This window comes from Bos taurus, chromosome 25 (assembly GCF_002263795.3).
Source record: "Bos taurus isolate L1 Dominette 01449 registration number 42190680 breed Hereford chromosome 25, ARS-UCD2.0, whole genome shotgun sequence".
Taxonomy (NCBI): Eukaryota; Metazoa; Chordata; class Mammalia; order Artiodactyla; family Bovidae; genus Bos; species Bos taurus.
The window spans coordinates 33,632,447-33,649,528 of NC_037352.1; the positions used below are offsets into that span (position 1 = coordinate 33,632,447).

Here is a 17,082-nt window from a genome sequence, read left to right on the forward strand (position 1 = left end):
TCTCGTTCTGGGATGGAGAGAGAATGGTTGTGGCCTTGTAGAGGGCCTCGCTGGCCACGAGGGGACCTTAGCTTGTCCTCTGAGCTGGAAGCCCCTGGAGGGCTTTGACTGAAGGGTGGGACAAGATCAGAGGGACCTTAATGGGATCCCTCTGGTGGAGAGTTGAGAATAGGCTGCAGGGAGTAAAGGGTGGCAGCAGGGAGACGCTTCCCAGGTGGCACTAGTGGTAAAGAACCCTCCTGCCAAGGCAGGCGGCTTAAGAAACTCGGGTTCGATCCCTGGGTCGGGAAGATTCCCCTGGAGGAGGGCACAGCAACCCACTCCAGTATTCTTGCCAGGGAAATCCCATGGACAGAGGAGCCTGGCGGGCTACAGTCCACAGGGTCACGGAGTCAGACACGACTGAGTGACTCAGCACTTAGCCTGGAGATCCTCCCTCTGTGGTCCCGGGCAGGTTCAGAGAGGCTCGGCACCTGCCACGCATGAGGAGGGCAGGGCCGGGACCACGGGGTGGAAGCGACAGGGCCGTCCGTCGGAACCGTCCAGAAGGAGAAAGGTGCCTTGGGGGGTCGTGACCACCCCACCATGTGAGATAATGCAAGCAGAGGGTGGGTGGTCGCCGGGTCTGGATGTCTTAGCAGGAACTGATGCTGCAGATGGGCAGTTGGGGTAAATGGCCCCAATACTTCAAGCCTTTCATTGATCCTTTTTTTTTAGCCACACCACGTACCTTGAGCCGTCTTTTAGTCCCCCGACCAGGGATTGAAGCCACGCCCCCTGCAGTGAAAGCATGGAGTCCTAACCCCTGGACTACCAGGGAGTTTCCTTTCATTGACCCATTTAACAAGTATTTTGGTACTTGCCTAGTGGTCCAGTGGCTAAGACTGGATGCTCCCAGTGCAGGGGCCCCAGGTTCAATCCCTGGTCAGGGAGCTGGATCCCACATGCCAGAACTAAAAGATCCTGCATGCCACAACTAAGACTCATTGCAGCCCAGTAAATTAAAAAAAAAAAAAAAATTTCCTGAGGGCCCACCATGGATCAGACAGTGGCCTTGGCTCTGAGGAGTATGTTCACAGCTGTACCGCTCTCTGCTGAGAACTATCATTCAAGCCTGAATCCTCGCATGTCCTCAGGCCATCCAGAGATGTTTGCTGGCTAGAAACAGGAGACAGTTTTCTGGGGGCTTTGACATTTATGTAGAATAATAATAACAATAACAGGGCTAGCTACACCATTCATCGAGTTCCAAGCATGATTCTAAGCGCTTTATGTATATGCGCTCATTTAATTCTCATCTCACCTACCTCAGTATGCCTGCAGTGAGGACTGCAGAGTAAATATACATACTTACCACAGTCCCTGGCGTAAATCTGATGGAAGAGTTGTCATAATGATTACTATCTACTATGGTCCCCACTTTACAACCGAAAATTTGAGGCGTAGAGAAATTAGCTAGCCCAAGTTCTCATGGTTCGCGAGCTGCTCACCCAGGCTGTCTTACTTTTAGCCACTTTTTACTGTGCAGGTAGAGCTTCCCTGCTAGCTCAGTTGGTAAAGAATCCACCTGCAATGCAGGAGACCCCGGTTCAATTCCTGTGTCAGGAAGATGCCCTGGAGAAGGGAAAGGCTACCCACTCCAGTATTCTTGGGCTTCCCTGGTGGCTTAGACCATAAAGAATCCAACTGCAATGTGGGAGACCTGGGTTTGATCCCTGGGTTGGGAAGATCCCCTGGAGAAGGCTACCCACTCCAGTATTCTGGCTTGGAGATCCCATGGGCACGGGAGCCTGGTTGGTTACAGTCCATGGGTCACAGAGCTGGACATGACTGAGTGACTAAGCACAGCACTATCACAGCAGGTGACAGAGGTACCCAGCCTTTAGGTGCTATTTGCTGCTGCAGACAGAGGCTTATAGGCTCTCAGAAAGGTCAATTCCTGGGAGTTTCTGCTCTGCTGCTTTCACTCACTCATCCTGCCAGAAAGGTCCCCAGAGGACATCCCCTTGACCCTGTGTCCCCCTCTAGATGCCACCTTCCCTTAAGAGAGTCTACACCTGCCTTCTCCCCCTCCTCCCCTCCCACTTGCCTCCAGCCCCTGCCTTTGGGCTCCTCCTCCCTCCCCACTTCCACCCCAGCCTCACCCCTGCCCTGACTCTGCTCTTTCCAAGGTCACTTGGCTCCCTCACTGCCAAATCCAACAACCACTTTGCAGTGCTCCCGGGGCCTTTGGACCTCTTTCTTTAAAAAAAAAAAATTTTTTTTTAATTTATTTGGCTACGCTGGGTCTTAGTTGCCACACGTGGAATCTTTAGTTGCGGCATGTGAGATCTAGTTCCCTGACCAAGGATTGAACTTGGGCCTCCTGCATTGGCAGCATAGACTCTTAACCCCTGGACCAGCAGGGAAGTCCCCTGGACCTCCTTTTTGAATCACTCTTTTCCTGCAAATCCAGGCTCTCCTTCCTCCCCGCTGGCAGTGACTTCCAGATCCTGCTGTGGGAGCCTTTTCCCCCAGCTTCACCCCCGGTCCCTTCCTCAGCCCACTTCCCTTCTCACGCTATGGGAAGCTCCAGGCCCTGCCATTGCCTCCAGCCTCTCAGCTGAGGGCTTCCTCTCCTGAATCTGTGCTGCCCTCTCTCAGAGCCACACCCTAACCTCCCCCTCCCTGAATGTACCACAGCTCCGTTAACCTTGAAGGAGCCAAAACAGCTCAGCATTCCCAAGACTACAGTTCACAGTCTTCACCCTCTAACCTGAACCTTTCCATGCTCCCCAAGCCCAGGAAGGGCACCACTATCCAGACACTTGTGCCCTCGGAAAACAGTTGTCTTCAGCTCTTCCCCAGTCCCCACTGCCCTCTGGTGTGTTACCAAGGTCTGGCCAGTTTGCTGCAGGAAAATGGGGCACAAGGAGACGGTCATGTCCCAGGCTTGGGTGAGCCTCTGGGTCAGACCCCCAAGTGAGTGTCCTTGGCTTTGCGCGGGAAAGAATTCAAGAGCGGCCCCGGTAAAGTGAAAGTAGGTTTACTGAGAGAGGTACACATTCCATCTGGAGTAGAAGATGGCAACCCACTCCAGTATTCTTCCCTGAAAAATCCCATGGACAGAGAAGCCTGGTGGGCTACAGTCCACGGGATAGGGTTGGACACGACTCAGCGACTGAGCACGCACGCACGCACGCACACATTCCCTAGGCAGCATGCAGTCTGCCTGGTCTGTCTCAGAAGGTGAGAGCGGCCTCAGGGCGGGGGTAAGTGGGAAAATGAGAGCTCCCCCAAATCTGGGGTGGTTAGTTTTTTATGGGCTGCATAATTCCACAAGCCAACGAGTGGGAGGGTTACTCCAGCTGTTTTGGGGGAAGGGGTGGAGACTTCCAGGAATTGGACTACCCCGCCCACTTCATGGCTTGGGTGAGTCTGTCATGTAGCATATGCTAACCTATCTCAATGAGTGAGCTGTATTGTGAGGCTCCAGGTCCGCTGGAAGTTGGTTAAATCTTCTGCCATCTTGAGTCTAGTTGGTTCTAACCAGTTTTTGTTGTATCCTCAGTGGCTATGTCATCTTTTTAATGGTTGTACCCTGCCCCCTTCCCTCGTCACTAGTTGATCTTGTAAGTATCTCGTGGCCATGGCCACGGCCCTGGTCTGACAAACATTACTTTTACACGTAGACTCCTGCATTAGTCTCTGGTATCCCTTGCAGCTAGAACGCCAGCTTAAATGTACATCTTAATAAGTTGGGCCTTTTCAAAACCTTCTTGAGCAGGTCTAGTCCAGGCCAATTATATCAGAATACCTGGCTGTGGGAAGGAGACATAAGCATTTTTTTTTTAAGTGATTCCAGTATATGTTCAAGGTTAAGAATCACTGTAATAGAGTCTGTGAGCTGCAAATAACCTACATCTGGGGTTCAAGTTAATTTAAATCGTTGGTTCTTACACTTCAGTGGGCATCAGAATCACCTAACAAGTTGTTAAAATACAGATTTCTGAGCCTTGACTTGTGATCCAGTGGCAAAGACTCCACAGTCCCAATGCAGGGGGTTTGGTTCTGGGTTTGATTCCTGGTCGGGGAACTAGATCCCACATGCCACAGCAAAAAAGATCCCATATATGGTGACTAAGATCCAGCACAGCTAAATAAAAAACAAAAATAAGTATTAAAAAATAAACAGCTTGCTGGGCCCCCACCTCTGGAGTGTCTGAGTTAGCAGATGGGGGGTGAAGTCTAAGAATCTGCATTTTCTAATGATGCTGGTCCAGGGCCCACACATTGAGAACCGCTACTTAAATGATGAGGACTGCTACTTACTACGATGAGGAAGTGTATCGTTTTACCTGACAGAGAGGCCAGGGGTAGGGAGGGAGGCACCAAGCAAGGCCAGGTGGATCTTCAATTGCAAAATGAAGTTGGGCTTCCATTGCTTCTCTGGCTCTTGCTCGCCTCTGATGAGACCAGGTTTCTAGCAGATGTTCAAGGTGCCCTGTGACTGACTCCGCTACCCCTCCAGCTGTACCTTTGCTCATGCCTTACTTTCCCTCCTAGAATTCTGTTTTATCCTGTTTCACCTGTTCTAAATGCCCACCCTTAAAGGTACAGCTGAATTTCACTGCCCTTCTGAACCCATCTCCCCCTCCCTGATCTGCCCAGTTTTCCCCCGTTCCGCTTTGTGTCACCAGTTGTCCTTCTGAGGGTTGGTTTTGGATTCCAGTTGGGCTGTAGGACACTTGGGGGTAAAAACAAGGCCGTTACCACAGCCCCATGGCAAGGTCAGATGGATAAGGATCTCGGAGTGTAGCAGACCCTAGTTGGACTCTGGGTTTGATTCCTGGCTTCCTTGTTGATGTGGGGTAAGTTACTTGACCAGAGCCTAGGGTTTTTTGGGGGGTCTGGTTAAAATTATTTCATAGCATCATCTGTCTTAAAGGATCAACTGAGTTCATGATGTCAAAGAATCCTGTACTCTCAGCTGAACCAGAGCCCTATTCCTGCTTCTCCTTGTCCCCCACACCGATATATTAGTGTCATAGACCTGCATGTGTCCCCAGGTTCACTCTTCATCTTTGTCACCTCTGGAAAAATCACTTAGTGAGCATCTCTTAGAGCATCAGTCCCCTAATCTGTGGGATGGGAATGTGAGAAGATTCAAAGAAATGCAAGCTCCCGGATCAACAAATGTCATCGGCAAAATGCTTGGTGAATGAAATTCTTAAAAGAACCGAGTTGTCTCTAGGTGGTGGAGAAAGTGGTTCAGGACTGGGCCTTCGGTTCTAAACAGCAAATTAAGGAGGAAAGGCCCCAGAATGCTCTGGACAACCCCCTTCTGGCCCTCCCCACCCCACTGCCCATAGCTGAGTCAATGCCAGTCTCCCCTTCTCCCCTCACCAAGGACAAAAGGGAAGGAAATGAGGCCACTTCATTTGCTCTCTGAGTGGATCTGTTTCCTCACCCGAGGTTGTGGGTGAGTCTGTCTGTCCTCTAGTCTCTGCAGCAGCCTCTGTGCTCGGAGGGTCCTTCTAGAGCCTGAGGGCCCACACTGCCAGGAGAGGCTCCCTGGTGGCCAGGGAAACGTTTGAATCTGGCAGCCCTGACTCTGGTACTTCCACTTGTTTTGGGTTGCGGGGCTGGGAGGCCCATGGAGCACGTTTGTTTCTGGGAACATTCCCTCTACAGCTAAGTGGGTCTGGCCTATCATTAGTCTTTCAGAATATCTTTTTGTGTGTGTGTGTGACTAAATTCTGCCAACTTCCTGGTTTTTGATATTGCACTATAGTTATGTTGCCATTGGGGGAAACTGGGGGAAGAGTACATGGACTTTCCTGTTTTGTTTTTTTTTTTCCAACTCCTTTTGAATCTATACTTCAAAATTGAAAGTGTGTTGTTAAAAATATTTCCAGGAACTTCCCTGGTGGTCCAGTGGCTAAGATTCCACACTCCTAATGAAGGGGGCCTGGGTTCGATCCCTGGTCAGGGAATTAGATCCCACATGGTGCAATTAAAGATCCCCCACGCTGCAAATAAGACATGGAACAGCCAAATTAAAATCTTTTCAGCTTCCTTCCTTCCTGAAGGAAGGTGGACTCGGCCACCCCCGAGTCCAGGCTCTTATCACCTCCGTCTTGGACTCTTGCAACCACCTCTTGGCTTTCCTTCTATCTTTGTTTGGTCTTGGCACACACTAGTCCACCCATAGAATCTCCAAGATACCAATTTTGATCTATTTCACCCTGAAATGACTAGCAGAGGCTACCGTTTACTGGGATGAACTAGCACTCAAGGCCCTCAAACACCTTTCCAATCTTGTTGTTTAATTGCCGAGTTGTGTCCGACTCTTTTGCGACCCCACAGACTGTAGCCCACCAGACTCCTCTGTCCATGGGATTTCCCAGGCAAGAATACTGAAGTGGATTGCCATTTCCTTCTCCAGGGGATCTTACCGACCCAGGGATCAAACCTGCATCTCCTGCATTGGTAGGCAGATTCTTTACCACTGAGCCACCTGGGAAGCTTCCAATTTCACCTGCTACTTTTTTTTTTATTGCCTGCACCGCCTGGTTTGCCAGATCTTAGTTACCAGACCAGGGATCCAACCCATGACCCCTGCGATGGAAATGTGAAGTCTTAACCACTGGCCTGCCAGGGAATTCCCTTACCGGCGTTTTATTTTACTCATACCCTGCCTCCGCACAGCATCCTCCTGCTCACGTCTTTGCTGAGGCTGTGCCACCCACTAATTCCAGAACTACCCTTTCCCTTCTTCATTAACAATAAATATTCATCTGAATTTCCCAATGCTAAGACTTTCCCACCTGTTGAACGGGAGTAAAATTTGGACCCTTGCCTCCTTGAAAGGATCCAGTGTGATGACGGCTGGAATAATGCCTTTACTAACGATTATCAGTAAAGTAGTCAAGGGAAGGCCTGAGCCTGGACTACATGCACTACATTACTCGCCCCGAAACGCTTCCGCGACCACACAGCCTCAACGGCCAGGCCCCGCCCTTCCGGGGGCCCAATGATCATGGCCCCGCCCCTGGAGACGCACCAACGACCAGGCCACGCCCCTCGGGACGCGCCAGCGGCCGGGCCCCGCCCCGCGTGCGTGCGCGGCCCCGCGGAGACGTGCAGGCGTCCGCCAGGCCAGAGGCTGAGGTGGCAGTGGTCCTGCGGACATGGAGCTCCCGCAGATGCCGGAGCTGATGGGGCTGTCGCTGTTGCTCGGGCTGCTGGCCCTCGTGGCGACGGCTGCGGTAGCGCGGGGGTGGCTGCGCGCGGAGGAGGAGACGAGCGGCCGGTCCGCCGGTGAGTGTGGCGGGGACGGGTAGGGGCGACCCGCGAGACCTCGCTCCCCGGCCTTCTCGGGGGTCCGACGCACCGTTCGGGCTTGTGGGGGTGTCAGTGACCTGCCCTCCCCGCCTCAGTTTCTCCTCTTATGACATAAGTTTCCCTTCCCGAGAGTAGGGGCCGCCTTGCCCGGCCCATCGCGCCCCTTTGGGACGATCTATTAGAACCTGGGTCCCGCGCGGCAGTGCGCTCTCTGCGTGGCCGAGACCAAGCCGCCTTCCCTCGGAGCACAGCTGAGAGGCCACTCGGAAACTCTTCCGCGCGCTCCTTGTTCGTTATTTTATGAAAACGAGGAGGAAGGGACAGAGACATCCATTTGTGAACGCTCTGGTCTACCGACATACAGCATTTATTGAATACCTACTACCTCCTGTAGGCTTTGGGGTCTTTTCCTTTGGGGAGTCCAATGTCGGGTAAAAGAACATCCGAAAATGTAAGTGAAAAATACAGTGTCGTGGGTTTCATAGAAAGATCAGTATCAGAATACTAGTACTAGCTCTGTAGTAGTACTCCCACGGGTGGGAGTGGTCAGCCCCGCTTTTGTCGGTGGTGGGCGGGGGTCAAGTAAAGAACCCTGAAGAAGGGGTCTTCAAGGATCCATGTGTAAGGATTTGCCAGGACGACCAAGAGAAGGAGAATACTCCTGGCAATAGCAACGTGCAGGAAGCCAAGGAGTCCTGAAACAGTGTTTGGTTTGACTGTAATGTGAGAGGAGAGAAGTGGGCTTGTTAGACAAGGCTGGAGAGGCAAGCAGAGGGCAGATCTGCCTTTGTAACTGTGGCCTCCGGAGTTTTCTTCCTGTAGGAATTGAGGAGCATCTGTAGTGATCTGACACATGCCCACTTTGCACCTGTCCTGATTCTCAATTAAATTAGCTATTTTATACAAAAATGACTGGCACCCTTTTCAGCACAGGGGACGTGCTCAGCACATGGTGACTACCTCTCATTGCCCGGTTCTCTCTGGGATTCCCTCTGAGCCTTTTTTCGTGCTTGTTCTGGGTACTGTGCTTGTCATTTTGTATATATCATCTCACCCAGTTCTCAACTTTTCTTTTAGAAAAGCCAAGGCCCAGAGCAATTAAGTAACTTAACCTGAGACCAGCGCCAGCAGCTTCTGTAGTGCACATTATCCCTCACTTACAGAGGTCTGGTTAAGAATCTGCTCCCCACTGGCCTTTCTGTGAACCCACTGAGCTGCGCCTGCCCAGAGAGGGTGCCTTCTCTAATGTGCAGTGGGGTGCTGTATGATTATGTTACATATGCTAATAGCAAGCAGCCTCCCCAGGATCACTCAGTGATAGAGACATAGTCCATACCCAGCTCTGATTCCAAAGCTTCTGGTTTTTTCCCCTGTATTCCTCTCTCTTCTCGAGGACAAGGTCATCTCCACTCAATGCCTGGCCATTCATCGGTGGTCACTGAGTGATGGCTGAGCGAGTAAATGGATGGTTGACCTGGCCCTTCCTTATAGGCCAAAAGGCAAACGGATGTCCACCTGACAAGTCCTTGAAATCCAAGAAGCAGAAACTGCAACAGCGGATTCGCAAGGAGAAGCCTCAGCAACACAACTTCACCCACCGCCTTCTGGCTGCAGCACTGAAGGTACACGGGTACCCAGCACAGCATGTATATATGAAGACTCATGGCCCCGCAGACTTCTCCTTTGTAGGATTCTGTGCATGTTACAGACTCCCCTGCCTCTGACCCAGATCAGGGGAGACGCCCTGTCCCATCTCCTCCTGACGTCCCATCAGGAGTTTGCTGTTGATCTAAGCAACAGGGTCCCTGAGTCATGGTTGCACGGGTTTCCGCATTTGCCCAGGGGGTTCCTGTTCATACCTGCTGCTGCCCTTGCCCTAGAGCCACAGTGGGAACATAACTTGCATGGACTTCAGCAGCAATGGCAAGTACCTGGCTACCTGTGCAGACGACCGTACCGTCCGCATCTGGAGCACAAAGGACTTCCTGCAGCGGGAGCACCGCAGCATGAGAGCCAACGTGGAACTGGACCATGCCATCCTGGTGCGCTTCAGCCCTGACTGCAGGTGGGACAGGATGGAGCCCCAGGTGTGCCTGCAGAAGCCCTGACCCAGGCCTAGGTCTTTCCCACACCTGGTTTGGGATACTGAGGGGGGGACCCAGGGTCTTCCTTGTGGTGGCAGAAGGGAACATCCAGACAGCTTGAACACTGTCTGAGGCTCCCTGGAGGGTTATGCAGCTACCTAACAAGGAAGTAGCAATGGCAACCCACTCCAGTACTCTTGCCTGGGAAATCCCATGGACGGAGGAGCCTGGTAGGCTACAGTCCATGGGGTCACGAAGAGTCGGACACGACTGATGTCACAGTTAGCAGCAGCAGCAGCTACAAGGAAGTAGAGTAGGGAAAATCTGTTCCTATTTGGGAAGTACCAAAGCCTGACTGATTTCCAGATTAGTCTTGGAAGCTCTCATGGTTTTCTAAACCCTAGAGAGAAGCTAAAGGAGCCAGAACTATGAGAGTCCTAACCTTCTAAGGAGTTTTAAGAGATTCTGAATTAAGGGTTATGAGGCTGGACTATAGGTCCTGAAGGGAGATCTTGATTCTCCTTAAAGCCTGCCTAGCGTAGGGCCTCACACACACAGGTCTCTGTGTCTGAAGGAGTGAGAGACTTGTCTGCTCCCTGTTTCTAGAGCATTCATCGTCTGGCTCGCTAATGGAGACACCCTCCGTGTCTTCAAGATGATGAAACGAGACGATGGAGGCTATACTTTCACGGCCACCCCGGAGGACTTTCCTAAAAAGCACAAGGCACCCATTGTCAACATTGGCATCGCTGACACAGGTGAGAGGCATTCAGAGGATGGAGCTTGGCCCAGGCAAGAGGGAATGGACTGTTATATTCACTGAATAAGTGAATGCAGCCTGAGAGGTATGCTCAGTTCTGGTGTGACAAAAGGGACCTTGTTTGGGCTCCCCTGGAGTTCCTGGGAGCCACAGCAAGTCCCTAGGAGAGGCAGGTAATCGCCAGTCTTCAGTCATATCCTTATCTGTGGCGACCCTTGGTGCGGGAGGGGAGCATGATGTGAAGGGCAGCAGAGGCCTTCGTAAGTCAGTTGATCAGGTCATTGACCTCAGCTCGTGTTACGCCCCCTCACCTCCAGGGAAGTTCATCATGACTGCTTCCAGTGACACGACCGTCCTCATTTGGAATCTGAAAGGCCGGGTGCTGTCCACCATCAACACCAACCACATGAGCAATACATATGCTGCTATATCCCCTTGTAGCAGGTAAGGAAGAGGGCACTCTGGCATTGGATGTGGGCTGAGATTGGAGCTGGGGGCTAGGGTGGAGAGAGTAGAGAGCCAGCTTCAAGTAGCAGAAGGAGCAGGCGTGTGGAATCAGGATATCTAGATTCAAGGCCTTAGTTTCTACTTATTTAAAGCATATAAAAGGTTGGGGCAGGGGTACTGTGTATCTTATAGCTGTGAGGATGAACTGAGGTCATGTATAAAAGCACTTTTAAAAGACAGTGTTATTAGATACACGATTATGAACTCTCTCAGGAGTTTAGTGGATCTGCAGAAAAAGCTGCCCTTAAAATTAAGTTTTAAAGCAGCCTGGGTTGTCTGGCAGGTTTGTAGCCTCGTGTGGCTTCACCCCAGATGTAAAAGTTTGGGAAGTCTGCTTTGGGAAGAAAGGGGACTTCCAGGAGGTTGTGCGAGCCTTTGAACTGAAGGGCCACTCTGCAGCCGTGCACTTCTTTGCTTTCTCCAATGACTCCCGGAGGTGAGTGAATCCTCTCTGAGTTCTTACCAGTTTCTTACCAAGACTCCCAGCCCCTCTTGGCAACCAGGAGCCTCCGGCCATTCTGTGCAGCAGCTGTGCAGTGGGGGGATTTCTGGCCCTCAGCAGAAAGTAGACATAGCAGTGGAGTTGGCTTCCCAGCTAGCGTCCCAAGTGGCGTCCCAGCGCCCTCCCCTCCAGGGTGTGTGAGGCTAGAGCCCTGACTTTCCATGCTGCAGGATGGCCTCTGTCTCCAAGGACGGCACGTGGAAACTGTGGGACACAGACGTGGAATACAAGAAGCAGCAGGACCCCTACTTGCTGAGGACAGGCCGCTTTGAAGAAGCGAGCACCGTGCCGTGCCGCCTGGCGCTCTCCCCTGACGCCCAGGTCTTGGCCTTGGCCAGCGGCAGCAGTATTCATCTCTACAACACCCGGCGGGGTGAGAAGGAGGAGAGCTTCGAGCAGGTCCACGGGGAGTGTATCAGTGACTTGTCCTTTGACATCACTGGCCGGCTTCTGGCATCCTGTGGGGACCGAGCAGTGCGGCTCTTCCACAACACGCCTGGCTACCGGGCAGTGGTGGAGGAAATGCAGGCCCTCCTGAAGCGAGCCTCCAACGAAAGCACCCGCCAGAGGCTTCAGCAGCAGCTGACGCAGGCCCAGGAGGCCCTGAAGAACCTGGGGGCCTTGAAGAAATAACTGTGGGAGGAGGGACAGTAGGAAGGATCTGACCTGCTCTCGTCTCCACTGCTGCCGTTTCCCTGGTTCTCCCCCAGTGGAAGCCTTTTGAAAGGAGTGTCCTGATTTTCCTAATGGCAGCTTCTCTCTCCTTTTCCCCACTGAAACTATTCTGGCCTACTCAGATCTCTCTCTCTCCTTGCTGGTGATGATTCCTGGCCCACTTAACAACCTCCCAGGCTAATGACCAAGGTGCTTTTCTTTTTCCTGGGCCCAAGGGGTGGAGTCTCTCTTCACTAGGCACGGAGGAGAGTGGTAATTAGAAGAGAGGGAGCACATGGTCTTTGACCTTGGGACAACACACCCTGCTATCCAAAGGAGGCAAAACCCAGGGAAGACCTGAGTGCTAAACAGCAGTCTTGCAGGGGTGGGAGACTGAGATTCCTTCCTATTCCAGAACTGGGGAGTGGCTCAGGGAAAGGCTGATCTTAACCCAGGCAAAGCGCCTAACTTCATCCAGAATTACGGGATTTCATTCTGTGCCTCAGTTTTCTTACTTGTCAAATGGAGAATAATTATCTTTTGACCTTCCTAGATTTGAAAGAAAAATGGAAAAGAGTCATAATCTGTTATCTGTTGTCGAATATCATTTATTAACTACTGAGTAAAACTGGGACTCAAACAGGGCAGTTTGAATCTCTTGGGAAAGCTAAGCTTCTGGGATTTGATTGATGGTACATTTCGTATCTGCTTCTGCTTTAAGTTGGGTGGAGGAATCACAGAATCCCAAGGTAGGGCTCTTCTCTTCCAGGAGGTTATATCCTGTTTGAGGAGAACCTCTTTTCAGGTCATCCAACATTTGCTGGCCTATTCTGTGCCCAGTGCAGCACGGACACTGGAGATAAATATGAATAAGACATGATTTCTGCCATTGAAGATGGCTGGTGGACGAAAGGTACACAAGTCTGTGAAGTGATTTTTGTTAGTTTATTCACAGCTGGAGAAGGCTGTGGTAAAAGTCAAGGCAAGAGAGAGGACTGAATCAGGACAGAGGCAATGGCGTTGAAGGGATAGATTGAATAGATTGGGTATTTAGAAGTTCACATTTTTGGATTTTGAGGACTGCTTGGATGGGAGAGGTAAGGGAAATGAGGAATCTAGGCAGACTTGAGCCTCAGCAAAATTTATCCAAAATAAATTCTTCCCTCTCCCTAAAACTTGGACCTCCCCTAATCACCCCCAACTCATATAAACATGTGAACAAATCACAGCATTGGAGTTTTCCTCAGTTACTCCCTTTTCTACGCCCCCTCTGCCCTACTACACGATTACCATCCACTCCACCAGAAAATTCTTTGGGTTACATGGCAGTAAATCCTGAATCTGTTACTCCTCTCCATCTCTTCTGATACCATCCTGGTCCTAGCCACTGTTACCTACAGGGCCACTATAATGTAGCTTCCTCATTGGCCTTCCTGCTTCCTGGCTTGCCTCGTTAAGTCACTCTTGTACATAGCAGAGTGATCTCTGAAAAATGTAAAGCAGATCACATCATTCCCAAGTTAGAAACCCTCCCAAGACTCCTCCTCACACTCGGAATGAAATCCAAAATTCTCACTGTGGCATACAAGGCCCTGTGTAATCTGGGTTCTTCCTCCTGTGATCTTGTTACCACTCTCCCAGCCGTGCCACTCCTCCAACCAAGCCAAGTTATTTCCAGCTTCAAAGGGGACTTGTGCCTCTGTTCTTCCCTCTGCTTAGAAGCATTTTTTTCCCTTCTCTTGGCAGACTTGCCATGCTTGTCATAATTCAGTTCTCAGTTTCAGTTACACTTTAGAGACCCTCCCTGACCACTCAATCTGAAGTAGCCCTTTCCACCAGCCATATCACATTAGCTCATTATATTTTAGTTTGCATTACTTAATGCTATCTGAAATTATTTTGTTTGGATATTTGTTGGCTTCAGGGGTGTCAGGTGGGTAATAGAAGTAGGTGAGTTGGGCCACAGTTGTCTGGGTGAAAGACAGTAGGAAAAGGTGGGAACTGAAGTCATCTCTAGAGGACCTTTGTCCTGGGTCAGGGGCAGGTGTGGCTGTGACTTAATATTCTGGAATCCAGTAGAAGTTGCCCATTTCAGAGAAGCCAGAAGTTGGCAATTTATTTTCAAAAGAAAAATGTTAAGCACTGTAGGAACCAAACAAAACACTAATGGCAGGATGCAGCCCAGCAGTCTCTCATTGGCAGCTTTTGGGTTGCTCATTAAGCCACTGGAATGTGACAGGAATCCTTGTCAGATTTGCTCCATGTCCCACACACACTGCCTGGAATAGAGTAAGCGCTCAATAAGTGTTGAATTCGAACCAGGCAGCTAACAGAAATGTCAGTACCCTCTCTGCACTGTGGTTTGACGTTCCTAAGAATAGACTTCTGACTGATAATACTGTGCACCTGGGTCCTGGTGAAGCTTCGCTTTCTGGTTGTCAGAAGAATGAGACTAAGACACTTTGCATTCCTGCTTGGCTCTGGCTTTGCTCTGATTGCATATCCAGGAGGGGCAGTGATCGCAGGATGTTGAGTTACTGAAGTCAGAAGTCTTTGGTTCCAGTTTCAGCCGGGGCACTTGTTGAACAGACACATCACTTCACCTCTCTGAGTTTGTTTCCTCATCTGTAAAATGGAAATAAATCTGGCCCTTCATGCCTTGCCAGGGCTATGAATTTCTAATAAAATGAATGAAAACACTATAGAAGAGTCATTACAGAGATGTCCTGGGGACAGAAAACAGCTCCTCTCAGTAAAGATGAGGCTGCTTCCCTGTCAGCATGGCGAAAGTTACCTGGATATTCATGTAGCCCAGAGGCCACTATGTTTTTTTGATAAAAAATCCTTGTGTGTGAAGGCAGTGTTAATACTTTAATATTACTATTTCAATTTATGTGGGTTTGAAAGTTTTCAGAATAAAAATTTGGGGAAATTTAAAAAAATGGTATCCAGATTATTTTTATCAGTCATTAAAAATAAAAATACTTAAAGCGCAAAAGTGCACATCTGAAGGTCTGTTGATAGTCTTCATCAATTTCAATTAAGGTAATAAGACTTGTCTTTAAAAGATGTTTTATAATTGGAGATTACAGCAGGTAAGTAGGAAGCACACACTGTTGTGTTGAGTTATCAGTGATGGTATGCTATAGACCCAGCAGTGCCCCCAATTGGCCATGTGTCTAGAAACTTAGTGATTTGGGATTCATGTTCTCTACAAAACTCCAGAAATAGGAGTCTTCCAGGTGAGCGTGACTTGGTTTCAGCACACAGCTCTTGAGACTGAGACCCACTGATGACACAGGTTGGCACTGCAGAATTAGCCGTAGACACTGAAAGCATGATTCATAAACACAAACCTGGGGACGCCTTGTGAGACTGTGACTGTGTGAAGCTTGCTTTCTTCAAGCTTCCAATTCTGATCCCAGAGTTCAGGGCAGTAGGAAAATGAGTGTGCTCTCCAGCTGCTCTCTGTTCAGCAGACACAGTCTGAGTGTGTTTGCATTTTCTTGTTCACGTTAATAGTGGCCCACATTGAGTGCTGAGCCTTCAATCCCTACCATCTCACTATTGTTTCTGCCTCAGGAAACAACCCTATCTTAATGTTTATCTGGTGAACCACCACCTCCCCGAATCTTTACAATTTTTAGAGGATAGGCCTTGACCCTCCATGAAAGGTGCAAGTGTTAGTCGCTCAGTCATGTCCAACTCTTTGCGACCCCATGGACTGCAGCACGCCAGGCTCCTCTCCATGAAATTCTCCAGGCAAGAATGGTAGGCATATAACCAATCAGCAAACTCCTGGACTTTGCTGGACTTTAGAAAAAAGTGAAAATATGTTTAGTTTTCTGCTAGAATTGCTTAGTAAGTAGAATGTAAAGTTGTTAACTGTGTAGTCCTGCCCAAGAATGAAGCCAACAGGAAAGCAGCCAAAGAGACTGCAGGCTGAGGATGCTTGTTTCAGCTGCTGGATCCAGACACACCTGAGGTTGCCACCACTGGACACCAAGTTACTAAGAGCCAAGAAAGTCCTGTGTATGATTGTCAATTTGAATTGGGATACTCTTGCAACGGAGAGAGCCTTGACATCAGCATTATTAGGGAGTCTAATTGCCCAACACACATAACCAATAAAAGGCTTGCCCAGATCTTTGCGTTTAGGCCTATCTAGGAACTCACACAGAGAAGGCGATGGTACCCCACTCCAGTACTCTTGCCTGGAAGATCCCATGGATTGGAGGAGCCTGGTAGGCTGCAGTCCATGGGGTCTCGAAGAGTCGGACACGACTGAGCAACTTCACTTTCGCTTTTCACTTTCATGCATTGGAGAAGGAAATGGCAACCCACTCCAGTGTTCTTGCCTGGAGGATCCCAGGGACGGGGGAGCCTGGTGGGCTGCCGTCTATGGGGTCGCACAGAGTCGGACACGACTGAAGCGCTTTAGCAGGAACTCACAATAAATACATTCACACAATAAAATACATTCCTTTAACCAATGTGTGTACAGCCAGAGACAAGAATACAGATGGAGAGCCACATGCTGTCCAAGTGTTACTACCTGTATAAAGTAAGGTGAGCTCCAGTATGTGCTGCCCTCCTACCTTGATGCAGCATCCTGAAAGGCCACGCTCAAATTTAGAACTCTCAGACTCAGGTCTGTGCCGCGGTGTGTTGGCAGAGGTGGCCGTCCCATGATCAAGTCTGCTCTCCTTTTCCCACCGGGTTCTTTTCCACATTTCGAGGGACACCCCAGCCCACACCTCATATGCCATCATATCCCTGCGAGACAAACACCCGCCCCTTGGCCAACAACCACTCAGGCCTCAGGTTGTGCGCCGTGGCAGTGCCACCTCTGTGAGGATGGACCCAGGGGAAAGGCTCGTACAAGCCCTTGAATCAGGCTTGCATCTGTTTGGACAAGGAGTCCAGGGTCTGGTGGATGGGATGGCAGCCGTTTGCACCAGGTGGTCACATCTCCCTGGTCTTGCAACTGTGCCTCGTGGGAAGGGGCATGGCAGAGCAGGGCCAGGATGGGTCCCTCTGGAGGAGTCGTCTTGCCCACATCTGACACTGTTAATCATTCTGTTGACCACACTTCATCTTTTCCCTGCAGTTTCAAGTTCACTAAGCTAAACTCTTCTTAACACATCAGAAATGAAAAACAGTATTTTATTGTGAGTTCCTGAACATTCAGCCAGGTATGTATCAGAATTTTTCTTTCTTTTTTTAATGGCCACTCTACATGGCATGAG

The 17,082-nt window shown here is 50.1% G+C and overlaps 1 protein-coding gene across 4 annotated transcripts; it reads left to right on the forward strand.

Moving 5' to 3' along the window:
- Positions 1 to 7,142: 7,142 nt before the first annotated feature.
- Positions 7,143 to 14,780, forward strand: TBL2 (transducin beta like 2). Of its 4 annotated transcripts, none has more exons than NM_001075535.2 (7): positions 7,143 to 7,302; positions 8,818 to 8,948; positions 9,207 to 9,391; positions 10,017 to 10,168; positions 10,488 to 10,614; positions 10,961 to 11,113; positions 11,350 to 12,416. In NM_001075535.2, exons 1-7 carry the CDS (start codon positions 7,173 to 7,175, stop codon positions 11,810 to 11,812), a joined length of 1,341 nt encoding a protein of 446 aa, NP_001069003.1. In that variant the 5' UTR covers positions 7,143 to 7,172; the 3' UTR covers positions 11,813 to 12,416. The 4 variants fall into 4 exon arrangements, with proteins under 4 accessions (NP_001069003.1, XP_059737250.1, XP_059737249.1 ...); XM_059881267.1 differs by lacking the exon at positions 7,143 to 7,302 and adding an exon at positions 7,332 to 7,777 and having other exon boundaries at positions 9,169 to 9,391; positions 11,350 to 14,780; XM_059881266.1 differs by lacking the exon at positions 7,143 to 7,302 and adding an exon at positions 7,332 to 7,777 and having other exon boundaries at positions 11,350 to 14,780.
- The last annotated feature ends 2,302 nt before the right edge of the window (positions 14,781 to 17,082 follow it).